At 36.9% G+C, this 26,296-nt stretch overlaps 1 protein-coding gene across 4 annotated transcripts; it reads right to left on the bottom strand.

The window, feature by feature from the left end:
• Positions 1-12: 12 nt before the first annotated feature.
• Positions 13-22,298, bottom strand: LOC113665362 (uncharacterized). Of its 4 annotated transcripts, none has more exons than XM_089202189.1 (14): positions 22,234-22,298; positions 16,360-16,428; positions 12,401-12,605; positions 11,241-11,539; positions 9,987-10,241; positions 9,360-9,560; positions 8,743-8,889; positions 8,225-8,386; positions 7,709-7,810; positions 7,016-7,321; positions 5,177-5,260; positions 4,846-4,998; positions 4,277-4,372; positions 13-3,577 (listed from the first exon to the last, which is right to left on the bottom strand). In XM_089202189.1, the coding sequence occupies exons 3-14, from the start codon at positions 12,531-12,533 to the stop codon at positions 3,308-3,310; spliced, it is 2,208 nt and encodes a 735-aa protein (XP_089058315.1). In that variant the 5' UTR covers positions 12,534-12,605; positions 16,360-16,428; positions 22,234-22,298; the 3' UTR covers positions 13-3,307. The 4 variants fall into 4 exon arrangements, with proteins under 4 accessions (XP_089058315.1, XP_089058323.1, XP_089058320.1 ...); XM_089202197.1 differs by lacking the exon at positions 22,234-22,298 and adding an exon at positions 21,010-21,056; XM_089202194.1 differs by lacking the exon at positions 22,234-22,298 and adding an exon at positions 18,217-18,296.
• Between the last annotated feature and the right edge of the window lie 3,998 nt (positions 22,299-26,296).

Below are 26,296 nucleotides of genomic sequence, written 5' to 3'. Positions count from 1 at the left end.
TCAAAACACGAATTTATTTGAACCACATTTTATTGTTTTTTGTTTTTCTTTTTTGTGCTGCCTGTTTAATTAAACTGTTGAACTTTTTCGTTCCGTAAGCACAATATTCAAAGCTACAAAAAAAGCACAATAACAATTAAGGGACCATCATATAGTGGACCCTGAAAAAAAGTATTAAAACATTCGTAGCTGTAAACTACAGGTTTAGTTAATGGGATTTATGTGACGGGAATATCTTTATTCATAAACCCGAGATGAATAACCCGTTTTTAAGAAGACATTACTTGTATTTCTCTTCTTACATCCCACTCTCTGAGTTTTTTTTTTTTTTTTTTTGGGAATTTTTATGAATTTTTTTGGAGTTTTTTGGATTTTTTTTTTTTTTTGGAATTTTCCTTTTTTTTATTCTACAGCTCTTGTTCTGTATTGATCTTGGCAGTTTATTTAACTGTTGCTTTCTTTGGGTAAGTAATGTAAAGCAAGTTTGCTGAAAGTAGTAGCAAACCAGTCGCCCCAAACTAAAAAAACGAACTCAACAAAAATAAATATACCCTTAAGTACGTTCGGGTACCTGAGTAAGCAAATGTATTGATTAATTCTTAATCAACACATAAACGTAAAAGACATCTACGCTTTGTAGCAAAACAACGAAGTACAACTCTCTAAGACCGCACTACATGAGTAAATTTTAAAAAATCGTAACATGCTATCAATACTACTTCAAACGAAGTAGTATTGATAGCTCTAAAATCTCTTGTAACTGCTGTTCTGAAATGATCCCCTTTAAATTAACTTGCCCGTCTAAGCTTCAATAAAGACATATTCGATCGTAAGTCTCATGATTTACACTAGTACTCGCTTAAGGTAAATTTTCTCGAATGACGCTACCCCCCCTTCTACCAATCTGATTCGTTAACTTATTCCTCCTTCTAAAAGAATTTTTAACTTTTTCACGAAAACGGTGTAATTTTTTTTTCGTTTTTGTCCCGCAGGAGCTTGTTTTAAGATTTTTTTGGCGCGTTTTTTCAAGTTTTCGTTATGATTTTTCAGCTATCCACAAAAAATATCTCTACAATTATAAATTTGATAACACTCCTATGTCTTACTCTTCTACAACTAATCTTCACACATCACATCCTACAAATCATGCACGATCAACGGATACTATTCCGTTAACCCAACAAACGGTGAAAGTAAACAGGAACTGAACAGGAACGGGAACAACAAGGACAACAAAAACCACAAAGACAATAATAATAGGAAGAAGGGTGTAAATTTCGAAAACACCGCAACTACGAAAAATAGAAGTAACTGTTAAAACATGGAAACGATTAGCTATTTCATTGTAATGCTATTTTTTCGTTGTAAATCATTGCTGTTACTTTCAATAACCTCATTTTAGAATCTTTCAGGGATCTCTTGAGAATTTACACATAGAGAAGTACTTGTAAAAGTTGTAAACCTTGCAAGTTCAATTATTAAAAAAAATTTAAGTCAAAAAAATCGATCGGTGTCAAAGCAGCGACAAGAAACAAACCAAAACTTCCTCAAACAAAACAAACACAAAATAAACAAACAATCGACTGGGAACATTTCATGACTCAAGATAAAAATTAAGAGATGGCGCGAGATACCTGGCAACCATTTAAGTCCAAGTTTTCAACGATTAAAAATACGACAAATTAAGCGGAAATAAATTATTTCTGCGGCATGAGAACAACACGCCCTGGGCCTCAGCCCTTGAATGGAGTAGAATTTTAGTTTAAGGCTTTCGATTATCTAAGCTTGGGATTGCATTGTGCAATAATTTTTAAGGTCGACATTGAGCCATTGTATAGGCTGTAAGGTCTCGGATCTGGCTCCGAATCAGCCCTTTGGTCATTTTCCCCGAGAACTTTTTTAGGCACATTTTCCTTTAACCAAAGCTCTGAGTACATAACTTTTTGAAAATAAATGACCACCTGTTGTTTCGCTGCGATTTCCTGTGATGGTGGAAACCAAATCAAATTTCAAGTTGCAAAGGTGATATGGAATTGGAATGCTTTCAATTGCCGAGTAAAGCAAAAGCACGCTGGTCGAGAATCCAGCTCCTCTTCCTCTCACATGGCAAACCTTTCTAACAATTGTACCAAAAAAAAAAAAATTAACTTCCCTAAAATTAACTGAAAGGGATTACATGAAGACATGGAATTAAGACAACGATTGCGGAAGTAACATAATCTCCCTTCTGTGCATTCGCACACTTCATGAGTTGTCACGCGCATTAAAAAACTGTATCTAACTTCTCTGATTAACATGGTTATGTAGTCTTAATAAGTATAGCTAGTGTCAAAAATATCACTCAAAACACACCACCAAATGTTATAATCTCCCAACAAAACCTCAACAAATCTGAACTTCGTATGAAATATAAAATCGTGCATGTTCTATCAAGCAACTCAAATATGAATAGTGACAAAAGAAATTGAAATAACAGATATTCAACGTCAAGTTTAAACAAAGACAATATGTGTAACTGTGTAAACCATGATCACAAAAATTAATGAATGTGGGGCAATATGCCCTACTTTCCATTGAGTTGGTGAATAAATTCAAAATTAACTCCACCCCCTCAAAAACATCGAGGCCACATCGTTTCCATGTGGTGGCTCAAAGCAGTTCGCAGTACTTATGATTCGATGTGCTATTACTTCCACTCTGAATTGGCCGATGATAAAACAAGAGCATCAAACGAATGTCCAATCATTGGTTAATAAATGTCTCTTTCTCCGTGTATCATTATACCAATCACAAAGCCACCATTAGCTTCGACACTTTCTCGTTAAAAAAAGTAAGATTAAACTTAAACCTCTACTTTTCAATACCTAAACAAGTTGCGTTTTTAAATAACCACGTCATTTTTGTAATCAAAGACTCGTACTCCCGAGCTTACTTGATAACATTTCATAATCACTGAGGGAAAGAACTAAATACTTCATTTTTGTAATCAAAGACTTGTACTCCCCAGCTTACTTGATAACATTTTATAATCACTGAGGGAAAGAACTAACGACTTCATTTTTGTAATCAAAGACTTGTACCCCGAGCTTACTAAATACAATTTTACAATCACTGAGGGCAAGAACTAACGCCGTTTTCATTGTGTAATATACAATTAAACATCGCTTAAACACGCGGGACGATGAGGACATACAACCCAATGATCAGACATCTGCTCGTTACCAATGTTTTACCACAGACCGATACAGGGTGAAAGTGCTGATACATCGAAACAATCTGAAAAAGTACCGCAAACTGTTGAGCCACCTTAGGAGATGCACCTCTCGATGTGTTTGAGAATTGCGTCGCTATCCTCTCCATTAAACTTCCTCAAGCAGCGAGGGCATTCTTCCAGTCCAACCACCTCCTCCTTGCTGCTAACACCTGAATCTGATTCGACATCGTTTCCATCCAAAGGGGAATCTATAACGTCTCGCACTGTGTCTGGGTAAACTTCTCCTCCATGGTAAATGGAAGTTCTGGTTGCCTGCTGACTTGTAGGATGTGTGATTAATCCATGAGAAGGATGCATTGTACCCTACACGATGCGGAAGAGAAATGTCACTATGAGTAACTAAAAGGATTTAGAGTAGCACTTCAAATGTCAGGGAATACTTAGAGACAGTTTGCTGTTATAGCTCTGCGCAACAAACTATACCGGGTGAATACAGGCTCTAGCAACACTGCTTAGACTCATCTTCTCATGGCGACCATAAGGAGCCGCCGGTTGGGTATGCCTTCTGAAAGTGAGAGTGTGAAAAGACTGCGACTCCAAAAGCATCCTTAACACTTTCTGGTACCAACGGGAACAGTGCAGTTCATCTACCTACATGCACCATTATATCATGGACGAGAAACGACGGGAAGCGAGACCTATAACAACTTATTAGCTTTGTTGTCTTTGAGCGTTTTTCGACTCAGTGACGTAAGACCAAAACAAACGTAATCACCATAGCCAATCAAAGAAAAGGAAACTATTAATGAAATTCAAAGTTAAAACAATTCACAAGTGCTTATAGCGCGGGAAAGCGCGACTGACCAAATCGCGTTTCATTTAGTTTTGAATATGATCGGCTGAGGAAATGGCACAAGTTTTCTAAACCAATCTCATTGTGTAACCCAAGAAATTCCGGATTACCTTCGAGTTTAAATTGCTATAACTACAGTTATATACAATGGGATAACATGGATAACGCGCATACTAAACCACTGTGGAAACTGAATTAAAAAACCTTACCCTTGGGACCAAAAGAGGCCGCTTCGATTCATGGTTTGTGTAATCCTGGCCATATCTTCCATAAGGATTGTACTGGGATCGAGCACGACTGTATGGCTGGTGAGGAAAACAAAGGATGCAGCTTTCAAATAAATGAAAAAGAAAAACCTTTGGAGAATTCTGGTAATGATAAAACTGTTACTACATGTTACTTCAGCGCATTAAACTGCGACCACAAGTTGTACCTTTCTGACAACTTATTTTTATGGTCTCAAGTCAACTTAGTGATGGTGACATAAACACTTTCACCAAATACTTCACTACTTTTGTCGTTCTCTTCGATAAAACTTTGCCTCTTTTTCCTCACTTTCAAAAGTATCGAGATTTGTTTTTGGAGATGCCTTATGAATATTTGAAAACGAATGCCAGCCGTACTGTTTACTCTAACTATAAGTGGTACAGTAAGCGGTTTAGTACATAATATAGAACACATCTTTTCTGAAAACCAAGATTTAACTCAGGCGACCATTTTATGATTGATTCAGGTCGACAAATGGCGACTTAAACGAACTTGAGCTTGGACCTAGTACCTGATCATAAACCTGTTGCTGTAACTCGGTTTGTCCTCTTAACAGCCTGTCCCTTTCTCGGTCGTGTACCTCTTTGATGGCCTGGACCCTGGCCTGCTGTTCAGCTACAGCCCTGGCCTTCTGGGCCAACGGATCATTGTATGAGTAACCACCCTATGAAGAACAGCAAAGCGTACATTTTGTATATGTATAAGCTCCTCTGAAACCTTGTGACATTATTCCCACCTTCATATATGTGTCCCCGCACATCCCAAAAACGCAAGTACACGTATAACTGCTGAGACATAGTCATTCGGGTTTCATACGTCAAAGGAAGAAAAAAAAAACTTACTGCAGTTTGTTTGGCTCTTAATTGTTGCTGAAGGCTTTCTTTCTCCCTCTTCTCTCTTTTGAAGTCTTCTTCGTATATCTGGAGCTACGAAAAAACACAAAAAGATGCCTTTTTAACTGGTAAGACTACATAATTTGCTTCCTTGGTTTCCATGAACATCAAGCAGATACTGAAGAGTTAGAGAGGATTAAGCATTAAAGAAAAACATTATTATTATTCCTCGTTAAGCAATATTGCTAAAATGTCCAAAGAAATCTAATAAAAATCCACCAGAATTATAAAGAGGATGAAGAAGCTTCTATTGTTCTAAAATAAGGTTGTTTTATAAACAACAAAATAATTAGCTACTTAGTTGTTGCCCCCAAATGAATTGTTTCGAAATGAAAGATTAGTGATTAGTATGTCATGGGAATATGAATAATAAGCTATGGTCACTACACAATAAACCCTGCCCCCAAGCACATACCCCAAGCAATTACTTTTTAAAGGGAAACCAAGGTGAATATTATCTTTATGATCAATCACACTTAAAAACTCTGCAACTTGATAAAACATATATTGCTTGTACAGAATTGTGCATGTACATTTGTCTGTCTCCAAGAAAACAAATAACATTTTCCAATCATGAGCAATCAGAGCACCAAGGAAAAACAATGTTTATATACTTAACTTGAGCATTCAATACCAGTTCTGAGCTTTATAACATGTTGTTCTCAAAAATTTTGACCAATTGTGACATTTCCATGTACATGCAAAAACGTACATCAATATAAGAAATACAGTATTATCAGTTATTACACTGTAAAAAATAAGTCTTTTAGTTCTTCCATTAGTAATAATGAGATTATGGAGAACTTGACATGTGACATTCACCACCATGAAACATGCTGGCCACCTGTGCCTCTGAAATTGCATTGTACACTATAAACTCTATCCACTGTTCCACTTCCAGAACCTACCCTACGGCTGAGTGATTGTTCAGCAGTGTGAGAGGGCTAGTCCCAGAGGACAAGCTGAGTTACTGACAGTTGTGGATCAGGTGGCGCTGACTGAGGAAACAAGTCAACATGATCGTGATGTCAACCGTGTTTTGAATCCTATTAATTAGGACCTTAAGCAGTCATGACAAAGACTGTACCACCCATAAGACCGAAACAAAGCAATAATTTTGCATGTTAGTTTTCAAAGGCTTTAGTTTCCTTGACATCACTGACAAAATGTAAAATTTTCAGTTTCGAGAAAGAAAATATTGTAAGCCAACTTTCCACATGATATCTGTTCAGAACTCAACTCTGCCATGACATGTCATGCTGAAGATGAGGTCTCACTCCTTAATAATTTAAACTCGTGTACATCGTACACAGTGTTAATTCATTCAACGGCATCCCTGGTATCGTCCATTCTGACTGCTTAAGGTCCCTAAGTTCACATGTGTGAGATCTACAGATAACATTATGTGACTAGCTGTGCTTTTGGTGCAACCTCAATACTGATAAAAAAGAAAAAAAAAAAAACATCCACATGTGTCATACACGAGGACCTACTTTGCCAATTAGAAAAAAAATCCCTTAAACAGCTTGTGTTCATGATAGAATTAAGAGAAGGCAGTTACCAAAACAAAGGATACACACAAACAATGATTACTGATGTTATTACAAACACATTAGCAAGACAAAATGTAGCAACAAAGAATCTCACAAACACATTCTGGTAAAGGATTTTTTTTTCCATGTAGACAGTCACCTGATGGGAAGGCATATCCAAGGTAGACACTTGTACTAGGATTGCACCAACATTTGTTGCAAAAGCAACTTTATTCCGTTTTTTTTAAAACTGTACCTGCTGCTCAAGTGCTTGTAATTGCTCCTTCACAGCATCCAATTCTTCTTTGAGCTTCTCTTTTTCTGTCTGATTCCTCTCACGGTCTTCTCTTTCAGTGGCAAAATCGTCAGCATAGACTCTGAGCTGTTGTTTCAAAACTTCTATTTGATCAATAACCTCTGCAGAGATTTGCTGTCCAAGAACACTTGTACCAGGCCAGGATGGTGAACCTTCGGAGAGTGGGCCTGGGTGTGGTGCAGCTGCACCCAGCTGGGAGAGATGGGACAGTGGCTGCTCCAAGGAAGAGTGGTGGGGTGTTTGGGCCTGTGGACATGCAAAGATACAGCTAAACAAGAGTTTGAGAGTGCACATTTTTTAGGTTCATTTCGTACAAAATTGTCCTTCTCAGTCAGTGCCCCTACACAAAATTTTGGAATGTAGTAAATAGGTGTAAGTTAGGGAACCTATAGTCATTGGTATCTGTGGAACATTTGAGCAAGAGTCAAGTGATTTCCCAGTAAGAGGCCATGATGTTTCACTGTGCATGTTACTGTTCCAATCTTGAAATCTTGAACAGTGAAAACTACTGAACCAGAGAAACTAAGAACAAATGCACATGTTGCAATCAATTCAAGCAAAATTATTTCAACTTAAGAAAAAAAAAAGATTAGAATCATGCTATATGGATTGTATCTGGACATGTTAACAAACCATTTGTGTGGGCCGGTTTCTTAACAACAGCTGCAAGTGATTTATTTCAAGTTGCTTCTGTTGTAACTCACTCTCCAGGTACTTGCAACGGTCATCCAATGCCTATATGAAATAAGCCATTTAAATTGATATTGTCACAATGACTGCATAACAAACATATTGTCCCAAACACAAAGTAAGTAAGGCAGAAAGCTGAAGCAACCTCATCCATTACCTGCTTATCTCAAACTAATGTCACAAATAAAAACTTAACTATAACTATAATTTATAAGCAAGTTTACATTTTGCATGATAGCATAGAAGGTAAATGTAAGGTTACCTATTATGAACATGTCCCTTAATTGCTTCAGAATGACTTTTTGTGACAGAATATCAGATAGACAGTATTTTACACTCTCCTAATTAACCTTCCAGATTTCTACTGTCTACACATTTTGATAGAAAAAGAAACACTGGAATCAGCAAACGACTTCAATCAGCACTTCTGACAACAGATTTTCACTTTATCTTGCTTACTTTCTTCTCCATTGGTTCAGTCACTGAGAATTGCCCATGTCGTTTGCTAGTATCACTGAATTTTAATATTTCGATCTCCTTTTTCAGCTCATTGATGTCTTTAGTTGAAGCTGCAACAAGCAGTTTGTATTGCTCATCCCACTTGTAATTCACATCCAGAACCTAACATGATAAAAATTATGTTTACATTTCTGTGAAAGATATAAAAATCATCTCTTTCATAGAAATGTAAATGTGTAACCAAATAGTTAAAACTGAGCATTGATATTATTAAATACTTATTTATAGTAAGGTGCTATGAATTTCTATGATTGCTTTATTAAATGCCTTAGAATTTTGGGATAGTTACATATATTGTGACAGATGAAATTTAAAAAGTTAAGACTTTGTCTTGATCCTCTTAAACCATGCTATGCCAGAAAACATATTCAGTCAAATGAAGTGCAACCAAAGAGGATAAAAAACACTTAATATTCCTCAAGATAGTGCCTTTGTTAAAATCCCAAGTTGAAAAATACCTCTTCTTTCAGTTTGAGTGCCTCATCCTTCTCAGCCTTTGCCAACAGTAGTTGCTTCTGTAGCTCATTAACCTGTCGCTGTAACTGGCCACAACTCTCACATGTCTTGACCACAGTCTGCATCATTGGTGTCTTTACTATGATTTCCTGTTACCGCAATGAAGATTAGGTCATTAAGCATTAATATCTAGCATGATAAGCTCCTTGTATCTAGCTAGCACTTTTTATTATAGAACAGCTTAATTGTCTGATGCTACATAGAGTAACACTACTTAAAAAACAAAAGTACTGTAAAAGAATCAAAAACTAAAGGTTCAAAACTCTGCCAGAAGATTTTTTCTTGGCTGCAAGAAGTACAACCACATTTCTGAAGACAAAGAAATGGCTCCCTATAATTGATAAACTACTTTGAATTGATTCTATTATAATGGTTGACTTAAGTCCAAATGATGGAGCCTTTGACTGTATTAACAAGGAGTCCTACAGGCTAATGATTAAAGTGTGTAAGTCAGCATTTCTTGCTGTATGCATGCATGTAAACAATGTACCATCTTTCTTATTCTGCATGCATGTATATCATATACAACATCTGCATGCATGTATATCATATACAACACCTCATCTGAGAGAGATCTTCCTGCACTTTTCCTTGAACTGCCTGACAAAGGTCCACTGCCTGCTTCAATCTCCAATGCATGCTCCCTTTTCACTAAGACAGCTTCTTCACAGAGCTTTATTTCATCCATTAGCAGCTCCATTTCTTCTTTGCTTTTGCCCAATTTATCTCTCAGTTGATGCACCACATTTTCATGTGAGGCCTGAAAAAATTGATAATGGTGCAAACATAAAATTGTTTAATAATTATTTCAGTAGATTTAGGTTTCATTTTGCAATGAAAATCATATTTTAAAATATAAATGAGGTAAATGTGTAAATTCAATGGATATATACAGCAAATTTTAATTGAAATGATCAATGAACCAAAATTTGACAGTCTGACTGTCTGTTTGTCTGACTAATTGTCCGACTGATTGACTGCCTGACAAGGTGTCTGAATGGCTGACTGACTGTCTGACTGACTGAATGACTGGCTGCCTATAGTAGCTGACTGACTGCATGACTGATGGACTTACATGTACTAATTGACTAATGAACTCACTGACTTAGTGATCAATTTTTTGATTTTGGAAATATGATTGACTGATTGGCCCATCAGATAAGTGATGATGCTGAGACAAACAAACCTGCTCTGCTTCCATTTCAACGAGCTTTTCTCTCAATTTTTCCTCCTCTGAAACTAAAGCACTTGAAAGGGTTTCCCTTGTACGAGCCTCCTTACTGTAATCATTAAGCCTTGAAAACAGCCTTGTGAGCTTCCCTTGTAACTCCAAATCTCTGCCATCTCCAGGTAATTGTTCAACACCCTCCCGCAGTTTCTGTGCCTCTCCTTGTAGGTGATCAAGTTCAGTCATGATGTGTTGATATTCTGCTTGTATCTCCTTTGAAACAACAATTTTATGCATAATCTTCAAAAAATAGTTTTAATTAATAGCTAAACCACCAGATCCAAGCAAGTTTGTGTTCCACTCTCACTGGTACATATGTAGCCCACACGGTTGAAAATGACACAGCCCATCCGCAATTGTATTAGACACATTGTGAATTCCTTCCATTCAAGCTGCACGGCAGTGGTTTCAATACTAGGTGAACTGTAGAACAATCTATGTCCTACAGCACAGTCTCAGAATGAACACTTCAGGGACAATATTTATAATTATTCTAAATAATACTAATAATATCTGCAGTGACTGTTATTTATGATGGGGAAATGACTAAGCTATTTTATATTAAAAAAACAATTGAAAATTAGGGGATACATATTCTTCTTCTTAAAAACAATTCAACTGAAATAAAAGTCACATCAAGCTACTCTGAACTTAAATGTGGTAACTGTTGCTGCCTGTAACTTCAAGTAATAAACTTAGTGCAGAGTGAGCAAACTTATAATAATATTACGTTCTTCAGACCTACTTAAGGAAGACAATCCTTCCCTGATTTTCTAATATGCTATTGTGTCCTTTTTTTGTTATTTCCATTTGTTTTATTTTTTCATGTGTTTTTTTTTCTATCATTGTTTTTTATTGATGCTTTTTTTTTTGTGGTTACTGTTATGTTTCATTGGAATTTTTTTGTTTTTGTTTTTGTTTTCTCCTTATTCTGTTACATGTACCATAAATTCAAGAGTACTATATAATTAAAAATAATAATAACTAATAATTGCAGGAAAAAAAATTATGAATACATTCTATGAATATGGTGGGTTCTATCTGATTGACTAAATGAAGGGCAACTCAAATGTATAACTGTGAAGCGCATTTTACCATTTCCTCTGGATGATGTTGAAAGAACTGGCATTTAGCACGAATAATTTCTTTTGCAATAAATCAGCAGAAGTATAGAAGTGATTGTTAATTCTGGATCAGAGTGTTATTGAATACCTTAAGGTGAAATTCTCCAGGTAACAAAGAGGGAAATCCTGCTGAGAGGGACTGAGGACAGGAGACTGTTGTGACATTGACAAAACCTGCAGCCTCACTTCTTTGACTAGGCATTGATGAGTGGTAGGTGTCACCTTGTTCGTGAACTGTGCTTTGCCCATCATCATTTACAGAAGTACAGACTGAAAGATCTGCAAATTGAGTTGAAGCAACACCATTCTGTGTCAAGCCCAATTTCAACTGTTGTATTTCTTGTTTGAGTTTGAGATTGCTTTCCTGTGTATCCTGAAGAACTTTGCCTGGGAGATAAATTGCACAGAAGGATTAAATGTTTATCAATCACACAATTAGCAGACATAAAATTCAATGCCACATTATCCCTATACATGCTTACTGCAGCAAAAAAAGGAAGACAAAATAAACTTACAAACAACAATTTAGGGAAATATTGACCAAATCCCTTCTGTTGCTTATCACAAATCTATCATTTCAACAGCTGTGCTTCAGGTGACTAAAACAATAGTGCCTAATGTTTATACTATCATTTGTTCCATTGTTTCTTTCCTAAGGAATTTAAGCACTTGAGTTTGTTTTTGAATCAAAGCTGTGCACTCTTCTCCAAAGTAATATTGCCAAAAAAGCAAATTCTGAAAATATATTGTAAAGTTGTATATTAAGAAGTCTGTAACTTACACCAGAAAAATATACACAATACAACTTCATTATATCTGGTATTTAAGGCACTCTACAAAACCTATTGTTAGTTGTGATTTTCTGTTAATGTGTCTAGGCATGAAAAGCTAGTTTCCATTTCAGAGTTTTCAGACGGATTATTTTGGTGACATAAAACTGAAGGGTTTGATTAAAATCTTCTTAAATCAGTTTGAAATGAGATTATTGTTGCTACCCAACAGCTAGGTTATCTGATCCAAATGGTCAATAAGTATTGCTATGTTTTCTCCAGGGTGGACTTTATGTGAACACAATAATATAATTAAGGCCTTATTATGAGCTAGCATAAAATATTCTTATCCTCACACAATCATTGTGGTGTATGGTAATACAGGCTATAAGCCTTCTGCTTGTTTACCTCCTTTGTCTGACTTAATACTTAACTTAGCTACACTCAATAAATAATTTCAACTGCTTGATTCTCTTACCTAGAACTTGTACTCCTTGAGCACGAACATTCAGAGCCTTGTTGTCCAGTTGCAGTCTTGTAATTTCACTCTGTAACCTCAAGACTTCATCTGATGTGCTTAGTGTCTCTGGAGATTTTTCCCATTTGCTCATTGTAAACAACCGCCAATTTGAATATATGCAGTTTTTCGCGTAACTTAGACAGCCTTTATGATTTGCTCACACCTAAAATATAACCAAGAAGATCTCAATAAAATTGAAACAAAGATGAATAGAACTAGCAAGACTGATTTCTGTGGAATTTTCAATTTGTTTTAATGTCTGTAGATAGAGTTATAGTGTACCTTAATAGGAGCGTAAATCGACTGTTTATACCATGTCTTTTCTGTAACATCTCCAAGGGTTTTTTATTTCTTAGCAATCATGAGGTATTTTGAGCAATATGTCTTAGTACTTCCCTGTGTAAGTTCTATTCTTAATTCAAGACATTCGTTTTAAACTCCCAAATGCAATAATTAGAAACGCGATACAACAAGAAAACAAAATAGTGTTAAGACGGGTCTATACTTGAACATTAACCAAGGTCTAAGTAGGTTAAAACATATCTTGTTCCCTTTTTCAACGTTTACTGACAAAGGAAAAAAGATAAAAGCAACATTTTCCTGTATCAGCTTTATAGCGTGGTGGGGATGAATTCGAAAGTGAAGATAAAAAACCTGCTTCGCTAACAAGAATTCTAAAGAAAGCAGCCTATGTTCCTTTGTTCTAGCTCCTAAACATATTGAAATTTTGCTGAAGCTAGCTTAATACGCGCAGACATACGGATTCCTAGTAAGGAAATGTACAGAGATCACTGGGAAATTCCCATAAAATAAACAGGAATTTGTTCCATTCCAGTTTCAACGAAACGGGAACTCGAAAATGACGGTAAAAACCCCAGGACATTCATGATTTATGAACGGAAATTCTTTGGCGATTATTCACAGGGTCGGATATAAGTTTCTTAAATTCCAGCACGCAGTAAGTTACTTGCTAAAAAAAGGTGGAAAAATCATGGATTAATCAAGAATTTTTGCTACCTACGTATGACAGACCTCAAACAGTACATCTCAGAACGAATACCGTATTGTAGGTGGTGGGTCCTCGATAAGCTCCAGTCGTTCGTCAAGCTTTGTAACTAACTCGAATTTTCCGAAAATTGTAGCCGATGTGTATCCCGGATTTAACAAATTTTTCATTTAGGTCAGTTTTTAGGACAAAAGGAGACCAAAAAAAGGGCCTCTATGGTCCCTAAAGCTTAAAATCCCCACGCACGAAAGACAACGACGACAACGCAAGTACAAAATGGCGGATTGTAAAATTTGCAGGTCGACTCTGCTGAAAGGGGGAATCCCCTAGTTAAAAATACGGACTCTGATTGGCAGTTTTAAAAAATGCTTTCTTTTGATTGGTGTCACTTGTGACCCTACAAACTTGCTATGGTACAGTGTATAATTACCAATGGCTTTCGAGCAGGGAGCCCACGCGTGTCAGAGTTTCAAACCTAGCTGAAAATGCGAGAAATATTCACAAGACCCAATAACGTAACACACCAGCGATAAAACTGAGAACTCATTTTTAAAAAGCATTAAGGACTGCTGAAGAGCCATATCATCTCACAAAGTAAGGCAAGTGAATTAAGACTCCAGTTAAAATTCATCCATGCCTTGACCATTTTGTGATCATCTCGGATTTTGCCTCTTTCTTTGGGGGGCTTTAGTGTAGCAGTATTGCACTTGATGTTCCGTGCAGCACAGCCTTTAAAATAAATAATGTTATTCTGAATAGCTCAGGTAACTGGTGGCTTTGTGGGTGTCTTAATGTTGACCTGCACAGCCGCCTACTCGTTATTGTTGCTCCGTAGCATTTAATTCAATCAAGAGCACGTAAAACCGGCGGCAACACAGGCTGTACTTTAAATTTAGAGTAAGATCATAAGTAACTATGATATTCAATACAAGTTGCCGCTTCGCCTCGCGAAATGGGTTTTCTGTGATTTTTTTAGACGTGGTCTGTCAATAATGAACCCCATGTTGCGTGACATCGTTTACAACATGTGGTAGTGGGGTGATTTTGATCAAGGAAAAATTATGCATATTCTAAGCTCGAGCGCGGGAAACTTCCTGCTTTGCAATTACATCTTCCTAAACTTCCAATGTTGAGATCAACGATAAAAAAACATGGAGGAAACAAGACAAAGGTGAAAATGCGAGGGGAAAACGGAATAACTTGACCACTATTTCCAGAAGTATCGGAACAATGCAAATCAATATTCAAGATCATCGAGCTAAGCAGTTGTAGCTGCTCGTGAAAGTTATCTCTAAAAGACCTCTTACTTTGCAAAAACAACATGCTGTAAGTTATTAAGTATTAAACGTTCTCCAGGTAGATCATGAACGAGTAGCTGAGTTGAAAATCTCGTGGAACTGATTCCCATAAGTATAAAGGGTCATCTGCATGTGGCTGACAAATGGAATGACTTTGTCTCGATAATTAGCGTAGAGTCTTCATGGGAGCAGAGTTTGAAGACCAAAATAACTAACCTGGCTTCCCTGGTTCAATTCATAAGGAATCACGTAAGTGCAGTAGGTGATATAGAACAAATAGTGTCGAGAAACAACTGCGAATCCCGCGCTAACTTAAATCAAAGAAGCGAACAATTATCTTTGCAAATCATCACCTTCTCCACAATGACCCAGTGCTCCTCTAGACTGTGCTCTGTGCTTTCTAGCCACCCCCCCCCCCCCTTTCTCGTTCCGTTTGTGTCCCACATCATCGCTTGCAGAAAATTCAGCTAACTGGAAGAGAGTGCATCACCAAGACGCGAACCACGTATAAAACGAACAAAAGTGGCGCTGATTCAAAACTGCTTCAACGCGTACTTATGTGCTGATGGCTGAATTTTTTTCGATTTTTTCCTTAGAAATTGATTCGCACTGAGCCTTTCAATTTTTGTTATTATTTTTGTTTTTGTTTAGTATGTCATTTGTTTTCTTTGTTCTTTCTGTGGTTTACATCAGTTGAAACGTATTCGCAGAATCCCTTAGCAGCCCACATCGATGTTTTTCGCCGTTTGCAGCGCGCCTCCGTGCTATCATGAACAACAATATCGGGTTAACCATATTAATTTCATAGAAAGAATTTATCTCGATTATCATATGATTCATTGGAAAATAAAAACTATTCCGCTAATCCCTTTCGCGTGCCGTTCAGGATGCTCATATGAGGACGGTAAACACGTTGCAAATCACGTACGGTTTTGATTTAGATGGGCAAGACATAGAACATTTGAATCATTGCTTCCGAGTATGGCTTTATACGAAAATGGTAATCTAGAGAATAAGAAACTTCCCAGAAAATGCGGTAGTATGTACAACTGAATCTTAGCTTCTCGTTGCACTGCTCGCTCACACAACCCTGTGTACTATTACTGCTTTCCAAGCTTGAATGAATCGGAAATGAAAAACAAAATGAACAATTTTGCACTTTGTAGTCCTGTCTTTGTAAACTTTTCACAGAAGACTGTTTTGACTTAATCCATGGAAGCTCAATCGTGGGTGTCATACGGGCTACCTTTTTCACATTTGAAGCATATTAGTGTGATCAATTACATCACTAATGAAGATGAAAACAATTTCTGCAAGAAATACTAACTACGTATTTTCCGCTGAAAACATTATTGGATGGGCCTTAGCAACTCAAACTATAATAATTCATTAAAGGGAGAGACTATGATATTTTGGCTAACTTCTGGTAACCGCAGAGTAGATCATGGATTCGCTGACGCACAACATTTTGACAATTTCAAGGAAATAACAAAACAATACATATATTGGCTTGCAAGGAAAACTTACAATAGAAGGAAGTACTTAACTGGAATACCTCTGAGTAATGAATATTGTAACAGATGATACATAATGACTTGAACCATTGTACTCACAAATTTCGAGAAGTTGCTGCCAGACTCCACCGTAGACCAGGGAAAACTTCAATTGGAAGTAATATGTTTCTGAAAATAATCCGAAAATTAAGAATACTTAGATGAAAATAGATTGTGACCGAAGCAATGAACATATAGTTATGTCTCGGAGCTTAATGTGTGCTGCAGTGGTGGTCTACTAAGTAACCATAACGCTTCCGCTACTTTTGAACAATTTTGAACAACATGCAATCAGAATGAAGAATGACTCAACTGAGAACTATATAATTAGTATACTTGAAGATCTCTATCGACCAATGACGTCTTTCTGCCCGCAAAGATATTAAATTGTGCAGATAATGGTGATATCACTGACTGATTTTCAAACTACGGTATGACTAGACTAGAATTATTAACCTGGGTTTATTCTATGATGATATAACCCAAAGAGTGTATTATACAGGTTCTATTAAAGTTTCTATGTTTCTACATTAAGCACGATTAGTCTCCGTTCCCCTGCTCTCATCGGTTGTAATAATACTGGCAAGCCGATTAATTCCTTAAATATGAAGTGTTACTTAAAATATTGGAAAGAAGAGGTTACTTATTTCAAGATCTCCATAAAAGCAAATGAATTACTCCTCTGTTTAGATTTCTTTCCATAATTTCCCGTTTTACTAGCTCTTAAATCTTTTATAAGCTTCTTTGAGAGCTACTACAAAGTTATGAATAAAATAGCTAAGTTCTCAATGAACTGTGGTGCTGCTCCGGTAGGAAAGTACAACAAGATAACTTCAGTTTTATCAACTGAGCTAACAATGTAAATTTGCAACCGTAGAGTTTCAAAGCTGACGATTCGAGCGTTAATCCTTCGTCAGATCGATAGAGCTTAGTCTTTATGTAACATGCGATATTAACAGACTAACCTATCTGGATTACCACTGCAATGTACTAATGTCAATTATTCATTTACTTCAACGTTGGGGGCCTATTCGTCATCCCACACTTAATATTCGCTTTCGCACGAGAAAACTATAATCAATATATTTAACTGATTATTTATCGATGTATGATCAAATATCGATCGACTTTCGACGAGGAAATCGATCGATATCAGGCATGGAGGGTACCGTAGATGAACACCTCAGCAAACTACTGTAACTCGATAACTCATGTGCCAAAACCTAGAATTCTAGGAAAAGATATGGAAATACGATCATAATAAAGAAACAAACGAGCATTGATAAACCAACCGAGATAAATCAAGGGACCTTTCGCGAAATAAAATCACTGATTCATGAAACTTTTTGTCTAGGAAGACAGAGGTACATATACTTGCAACGTATGCAATATATTTGCGATCGTTTGGATGCTGAAGATCGAAATTGTAACGTGGCAAAAATATTAATTAATTGCACACTGCAGTAGGGTCAAATTTCCTTCATTAAGTTTCACATTTGAATTTTCTCTTGCTTTCAGGGGTGTAGGAGTGGGGAGGAAAGACCAGTTGCGAAAGATTGTCAGTACTAGAGTGAAAACTTCGATATATCATTCGAAGTTCACTCCTTCCTCCTGGAGATGCTTGCCACTAGATAGTTTTGTAAGGGCAAGCTGGTCAACATTGCAGACAATTTGCTTAGTCATCGCTTTTAAGGTAACACAAGTCGTAGCAAGATCAGCGTGAACAACTTTAGATGATGAACTAAAGGTTTCAAAGGAGCTTCACATGATCTAACAACAACAGGCAAAACTTTAACGGTACAACTGAAATGTAATAGAAGAAAAAACCAAGAGACCCTGGAATTCTAGAACAATTAGTGAAAGCGAACAACAATCAAAGGCGGAAGTTAAGCATTTATACCAGTTATTATGGCTTACCTTCCAGCTCACTAAGCTGCAATTGAAAATAACTCGAAGAGCGGCTTTTCTATTTTCAGTAATATAAACTAATACAAGAGAAACGATTCTGGGTTTTTCCAACGGAACAAGTTCACCTTAATAATTGTGTGCTGGTTATGCTAAGACGAACATCTATTAAGTCGACATTTCCCAGAAAAAGAGTCTATTTTAGTTCGTATAGTAACGCATTCATCCAATAAGATTCTCACACCTCATTTCCGTTTAACACTTCAATACCCAGAAGGCGCTGAACCGTACTGCGTACTTTTAGTCAGATGAGGTAAATGCAAGAACGATGAAGTATATCGATGGCAAGATTTAATACTTACGTGTCCGTACTTTATCAAATAATCCGGAAGTCACCCAGTCTTACCGAGACCCAAAGCTCACAACATTTAATGAGGAGAAGCGTTAGTTTTACATGCACCCTCGTGAAGATACATTAAAAATTGGACGAAACCGAAATCAAAAACGAAACTAGTTTATATCAGTTTCAGACACTACCTCAGATCGCTTTTAGGGTGATTACAATGCCATATGGCAATACAGGGATACTCCCTGATCGATAGCGCCTAGGCGCACTAAGCAGTATCATAACAAAAACATGTCTCAGCTATAAATTCAAGTTTTAACTGTCTGTAAGAAATAGTGGTTTTTAAATCAGTGATTTCCCTCCCCATACAGCAAAATGATGGTGAGTTTGTGTTCTGCTAGGGAAAACAATCTTTCAATCAGAGTGATTTTGTATTGAAACCGAAAAGTTAAAACAACATCCAGTGACTAATCGATGAGTTCGGTCTGGTGGAGTTCATTTTTGTTTTCACTATCGAATGATGTAGTTAAGTTACTAGATCAGCTAATGAATAATCCCTTAACTGGTATCTCTCTTTATTCTTATCACCTGTCTGTTTGAAATTGAATTGATATGGTAAAGTGAAATTTTACATTGTCACTCGCGAGAGTTCAACGATTGACCGAAGCGCAGCTGACTTGAGAAGGGGAATATCCCATCGTTACTTTCTTATATAAATACTAAATCGGATAACAACCACTCAATATTCAAATAACTTCTGTGTTCCTTGTTACTTTGGATAACCGAAAGTGCTCAGTCTGACTTAAAAAGGGACATGACAAACCCACAGATAACAGAACTTGTTATAACCTCCTTTCTTGTCAGGGAAAAGGCATTCATTTTGATCATGAGGAAAGTGGTGTTATTTGTTGTCAGTATTCAGTCATCACTGTTTAGCTTCACTACTTGGACTGAAATTTCAGTTGAAACCAAAATGGGGAAAAACCCTTGGTAATCATAATTACATTGCTGCAGTTTGCCTTCGACATCGCCCTTGATTGTGTTGTCAAATGTTTGAAATTGTACAGTACTAATTCCGCCCACAAGGTCCACATAAATGATGTCATACAACTCTGCCTTGTCACCTCTGATTCAAAAAAAGGAAGTGCACTCCCATGCAGTTGTTTTCATCCTGAACGCAATAAATTATTACTGAAATAAAATAAATATTAAAGGGAAACTTTTCAGATATAACTCAAAAGGAATCTAGAAAAAGGTCTTTCTCGAATCATTCAAGGAGTTAAACAAGACAACATATGAAAATAACAAGATTGAATAACTGAGATGCGGTAATAAAAGTGTCACCTTTGTGAATTAAAGTCTAACAATGCGATTGAAGTCCTAGACTTTGAATCTGGACATAGAGCGTAGTTTTCTTGCATTCAGCTTTAAAGAATTTGACTGATCTGCATGTCTAATACTCTTCTCGTTATTTATATTGATAGCTGCCGAATCCTGATAGTTAAATTTCATGCATTTGACAATTTGAGCAATTCATAAATGGAGCCATTCTTGTTTTGTACGTTGGTGAAACGATCGGTTATTTCCGATGAGAGGAGATGTGGCAAGGAAAGTATATATTCTATGTCTACTGTAACTCATATTACTGTCGTTAATTTACTAGCTGCCATCCTCTCTGATTAATAATAAAAATTACAATTTCCTTGATTGTGATTGGCTTAAAAAAACTCCTATTTTCTATTAATTCACTTGCCAAGTTGTTATCGGACAGTGCGTTATTGGACAGTTCAGTAAGCCAATCACGTTCACAATTATAGTTTAAATTAACCAATCACATTCAAAGTTGTTGTTTAAACCAACCAATCAAACAATTAAACAATTAACGCCTCCTATGTCAATTTATCAATTCAAATTTTCCCTTTCTTTCATGAGTTTGGTTTAAATATAGCTTGTATTGTTTTGTACGGTTAGATCAAAGTGTCCGATGTAACCCTTTTCAAAGTACCAAATTAATGTGCATGACTTCACGTGAACTGTCCTGGAAGAGATTCATGCTCTTTATGATTTCTTTTAAACTTTTCGTTTGGTAGTTGATAAGTAAACAGTAACCAAAGGAATGCTGTAAGGTCAATAACCTGTTAAAATCTCTTATAGTGAAGAAATGTTACTGCAGTTTCATAATTCTGCCTGCGTGACACTAGTTCGTGCGAAATCTTTACGAATGCAAACATGATAAATAGACTCTTAGAAACATGGGCATCAATGAACAGGTTAAAAATTCAAAGATACTTCCCAACAGTCATCGTCGAATGAAGATACAAATATTTCCACTGCCATTTTCTTCTTCTACATGATTGTAAATCTGCCATTTCGACCGAACAGTTGTAATCAAAGTAATCAACCAAGGAATTTTTCTCAACAGCCCCAAAACATTTGAAAAAAACCGATCCTACCTTTACCTTTCGAAGAAGGAATGAGAACATCAACTTTCAACTTAATGGCTTCGTTTGCAAAGGAGGTTCTTACTAGCGGAACGCGCACTTTGTAACGTTAATGACCGTTATTTTGAGCGCAGTAAACAACACTATATCAAGCGGTCAGACGGGGATTCCCCATTTCTACTCAAATGCGCTCAGAACTAATAAAAAACATCATTCTATTTCATTTAACGGTTTAACCGCTCCGAGTCAGTAAGATGCATACCACTGAAATATGCCACGAGATCTTTTCAGTATACGGTCAATTATCCCTTGACGTTTGAACTAGTAAAATCAAGCAGTATTAAACATTACCGATGAAAAACGAATATTTTAAATGTCATTTGTAAATATACAGACAAGATAAAAACTGACGTCAAGAGAGAGCCATTATTGATTGAGTCGCCAAAACCGTTAGGCGTTAGCCATGTTCTTTCAAGACTTTTAGATCGAGCTATTCGAAGTCGAAGCTCCCCAAATAGAAGCAAAACGAATAAAAAGACAAACGTTAAAAAATATAGGTAATTATTATTTCAATGATAATGATAACCTTTATAAAGTATTAGGCACAGAATTGCACAATGAATTCGCCTAGCCAGTCGCAATTTTCCTTACATTGGTGTTAAGTGTTTAGCCAGTTAGTAACAAATTGCGAGATTTTTCGAGATTTCAAAGTTCGAATTTATTGGAGTCTCAACAATCACTATGATTTTCCTAATTGTGATTGCCTTGTGTACTTGATGTGCTAAGTTTGAGAACTGTTTTGGATTTGCCAGTCAAGAATTGATCGTGTGACTGGAAGCATTAACTATATTGTTGTTCATTTGTGATATTCTTTTAAAAGTGTTTATGGCAACAAATCATTGATTTCCCACGGTCAGTTGGTCAGGATGTCTACTCATGTCTACCGATAGTGAATAAAAAAAGCATCAACTATGGAATTCGTGATCAGTCGATCAGTAATAAAGAAAGAGAGTTTACTAGAGTTACACAGAGTGAGTAAGAGTCAATCAGAATCAAGTCAGAGCGGTTAAAAGAAAGGTGAAGTAAGAAAACAGAGATTAAAGAAAACTGGAAAAGGACAGGTCGAAACTCTCTTGTGCCCTTCGCTACGCGAGATACGCTCTGCAGATAGATTTCTTCGAAATACGCGTCAACATTATTAATGTCCTCTAATGATGTCTAGATATATATATGTAAATGTACCTTCTGATGTTGACCTGGAAAACGGCCTGTTGTTTACTTCTCTGCTCAGTTTCAAATATTAGCCTCGCTATAACAATATTCCCAGTGCATCTAAGTTTTTGGTACTTAATTTTGGAAACTTATTTAGTATCTAATCTTGATGACTAATGTTGTTCCTATAGTGGTCATTTCAGAAAAAAAATTGTACTTACAATTAACACAAGCGCTTACGTCAAAGTGTTGGGGCAGACTATACAGTCAATATAGTGGGTCTTAATGGGATCAACAAAAAATTTAGCCGTTAGGCCTAAAAATGAACCAATTTTAACCGTTAGTCTTTAAAATTTAACTGTAAAAAAAAAAAAAAAAAAAAAAAATTCAAGTGAAAACAATAGAAGTATATTAATAACATTTAGCCAAAATTTTAGCCGCTAGTCATAAAGGCCATCACCTCATTGAGATCCTAAAATAGATGTGGTATTGATCACGCAAAATGTGGCGGCCACAAACAGTTAGAAATTCGTTTCTTTAACGTTTCAGTCATTGCCCAACAAAAAAATCAACTTCCAATAAGAAGTCATAACAAAGAGGGACAGAATTTAGTTATCTTGGCCAAGGAATATCCGGCCAGAAGTCACAAAGTACGCTAGAAGCTCCATCAGCAACAGGGTGTTCATAGGAGTATTTGTAGTTAAGGTATAACATGGAGATAATTATGATCCAAACATGATCCTTGTGCAATAATTGACTAGATAAAGAGGTTGTTGTGTTAGCATTGACATTTCGAGCGATAACTTGCACGGGAACAAGCTTAATTTTCGGTTAAATAATAAGGCTGCTATAGATTCATTTTTTTCGCCGCAAACCGCAGACCCCCAGCAACGTAGGCTAATTGTTAAACAAATCAATTCCTTCCAACGATTTTTAATTCGGCGGCGGTCCTTTCTATTTAGCTTCTCTTCTGTTGGAAAACTCTCCTAAAATAATTTTCGTTGCAGACCTTTGTTATCTAAGCAATGTCGGTGTCTTTTTCTGTTTCGTTTCCGAGGGAGGCCAATGGGCGGACATTGTGGGTTTAATTCCGCTTGGAGACAGGGCGGAAACAAAAACTATAGAATTAAAATGCCATTTACAAGAGTTTGCGAAACGTTTATTTTTGAGTTCTTGATAGGTAAAATGAAGTCTGAATTTGGCTGATCCGCATCTAAATCAAATTGCACCTACTGCTAATGTTCAAGGCCTCCTTTAATGGTGATTGTTCGGTAAAGACACGCTAAACTGAAGCACGTTTTACGATAGTGCTTATTCGGCGACTCACGCACTGCTATCGTCAGCGACTTTCGACCGAGGGAAAAATAAAAATTACCTAACTCCATCGATGAATATTTTCAAAGTTTCAAATTTTAATTCAAAGATCTTCACAAGAAAAGCTAATTTATTCTATAGAAACGAGTTTTAAAAGAAAACGATGTGAACAAAAGAAGACGTAAGAATCAACTTACACGTCATCTCTTTGATATCATTTCTCTTTGAACTAGCCTACGTGTAGCCTACACGTAGGCTATCTTTGAACATTATCTGAAATAACGCATTTACTACAGTTTGTACTATTTTCAATCTATTTTTGGCAAAATATTTAATTAGGGATTCGGGCTCCACCGAAAAAGCAGGAAAGAGACAGAACAGGGAGAAACAAAATCAGAAAATTCAACAACAGCTGTGCTGTAGAACACACGAAACGAACCGAGAGAGAACTTGACTGGCGGCAAACACATGGTCGAGGCGTAGGATTGTCACGCCGGTTTCTTTTGACGCCTACTCAGCAATAAATTAAAATTTAATTTATTATTTTTCTTTCTTGCCTACCCGAACTGGCCATAGGCGAGTTTGTGAACTCTAAAAGCAGCCATTTGCTATAACATAATCCCCCGCTGGTATCAGAGATGAAAAATTTGTCGTTTGCTTTGATGAAAATAAACGTACCATGGCCGGCGAAGAACTCAAATGATTCAAAATATCTTCGAATCTCGTTTTAATGCATGTAAATGTAGATTGAACTGGTTGATGCAACACAACCAATAAACTACGGACACTATGATAAACAATAAAGGGAGATATCAAGAAAAACAGTACTGATCTGATGGGAGATCAACTTGCTGTGTTATTTACTTACTTTCACAGAAGAGAGTCGCTGAATAAAGTGAGAACACCGATCTTTTTGTAAATTAATTCCCAGTCGTCACTCTCTCTTTCCCGAAACATACGGAACATCAAAGTAGAACGAATAATCCATTTAAAGCTTCGCTTTCCTCAATCTGTTTTTGCCAAGACTCAGGCTATTACAATCTTTAGCAGGTTCCACCACCAGTGACATGTCACAGTGGTGGTGGGTGGAATGTATTTTGAATGTCCCCCACCACCTCCGCCAAACTGTGTGCGATAAGAATTGTATACTATCGGATAAAAATGGATACCAACGAGCAGCCGTAATATCCGCTACACCTTCTATATCAAATTTTGAATACAAAAGTATTTCAGTCGTATTTCGTAAGAATATTGCTGGAAGACAACAGTACATCCACAAATCAATTGGTAAACGTGATACACCGCGGCTCCGATTTAATTAAAAAGCCATGAGTTTATGGTCAGTTGAGCGTGGTATGAAAGGGAAGCGAAAGGCGGACAGTAACACGTGGGAAGGCGCATTGCTATCTCCGGCGGCCATATTAGAAAGAGCAGATGCTAAACGCACTTTAAATAACAGTCAGAAAAAGAGCCTACGTGAGCCTGTTATTATTGACGAACGCCAAATTACACGAAATATTCTGTACTGGGATAAAGAAAATTTTTTCTTTGTTTTTGACAACCTACAGAAAATAATTTTGGATTTACTTGGGTAGAAAAGGAAACGAAGCTGTACTCCATGAATTTGAAAATCGAAAGTCTTCATGCTGTAACCATCTAAATATTTCACATGCTACATCACCACGATTTTGATTTTTTCGAATTATTAAAAACATACTTGATAAATGCCTCGGGAGATTTTACATTAGAGACAAAACACAAACACCTTAGCGTCTGCATAAGCGAGAGAGCACGTGGAAGGTCCTCGAGGGTTTAGATTCCGCAGAGACTCTCGCACGCTCGTTTCGCGCGCGCACTGGAGTCTCGTTAGCAATGCTCTTGCCGAAGCGCTACCATGGGCCTTCTTATGAGCTACAAGCTGAATAAGTGGACAACTTGATACCTTAACGTCTGTCAAGGCTACTGTTTCGTATTTGAAGATTTCAAAAGACTAAAAGTATACAATAAATAATTCTCTGCTGGCGAAAGTGTCATAATCTTTTACCCCATCATTACGGAATCGCGCCCATTGAAAAGCATCGCCCGAGAAAAGTGGGGTACCCATGATGCTTTGCGGGCGCAATGACCTAGGAATGAGGTTGCAAACGCTCACCGCCAACTTCGGTCGCTTTAGATCTGAATTGACAAATTCCCAAACGGGAGTTGTAAAATTTCGCTTTGCGTCCGTTTAGAGACAATGGAGATACAATTGGAGCAATTAGCATTGTTTCAAAGTGACGAAATGCTCTTTTCGTCGGTAAAGAGCGAGGGCCGCGTTTGCATATCAAAAGAGCGTGAAGTGTTCATCCGTAAGCTTATGAGCGTGAGCGTGCACCTACGTGGAGCGGGAATCTACAACGTATACTTAAGCTTTTCGAGAAGTAATTAGACTACCGACGTGTTATCTGAAACTGACGGCAATAACGGGCCAAAAAGGAAGGTAAAATTCCGCACAGCCCCACACTACATTATACGTTCAGTTCTTGGATAGAGTGACAAAAACAATACTTTACCATTGGGAAAACAGATTTGTTTTACGATAGTATGGGGCAGTACGGAAATTTTACTAAAAGGAATATTTCTGTGATGTTTTGCTTTCTTGGCGAAGTTGATGGTCGAACCTCGCAAATCTGCCGCATTTGAGTCTTAACACAAATTGAAAACCCGGCATTTGAAAGGTAATTTAATTTTACATCTGACCGATTTTTAAACAATATAACCTAATCAAGATAACGCCACT

This window comes from Pocillopora damicornis, chromosome 1 (genome assembly GCF_964200805.1).
Source record: "Pocillopora damicornis chromosome 1, jaPocDami1.2, whole genome shotgun sequence".
NCBI lineage: Eukaryota > Metazoa > Cnidaria > Anthozoa > Scleractinia > Pocilloporidae > Pocillopora > Pocillopora damicornis.
Note: the sequence above shows the minus strand (reverse complement) of the source record. Positions and strands in the feature narration are given on the sequence as shown.

Excerpts from the sequence above, each read along its gene's own strand:
- LOC113665362 (XM_089202189.1), bottom strand. The coding sequence starts at position 12,533 with ATGAGCAAATGGGAAAAATCTCCAGAGACACTAAGCACATCAGATGAA. Across the intron at positions 11,540-12,400 it reads TCAAGGAGTACAAGTTCTAG|GCAAAGTTCTTCAGGATACA; the intron begins GTAAGAGAATCA and ends TTTATCTCCCAG. Across the intron at positions 3,578-4,276 it reads GGCCTCTTTTGGTCCCAAGG|GGTACAATGCATCCTTCTCA; the intron begins GTAAGGTTTTTT and ends CGCATCGTGTAG.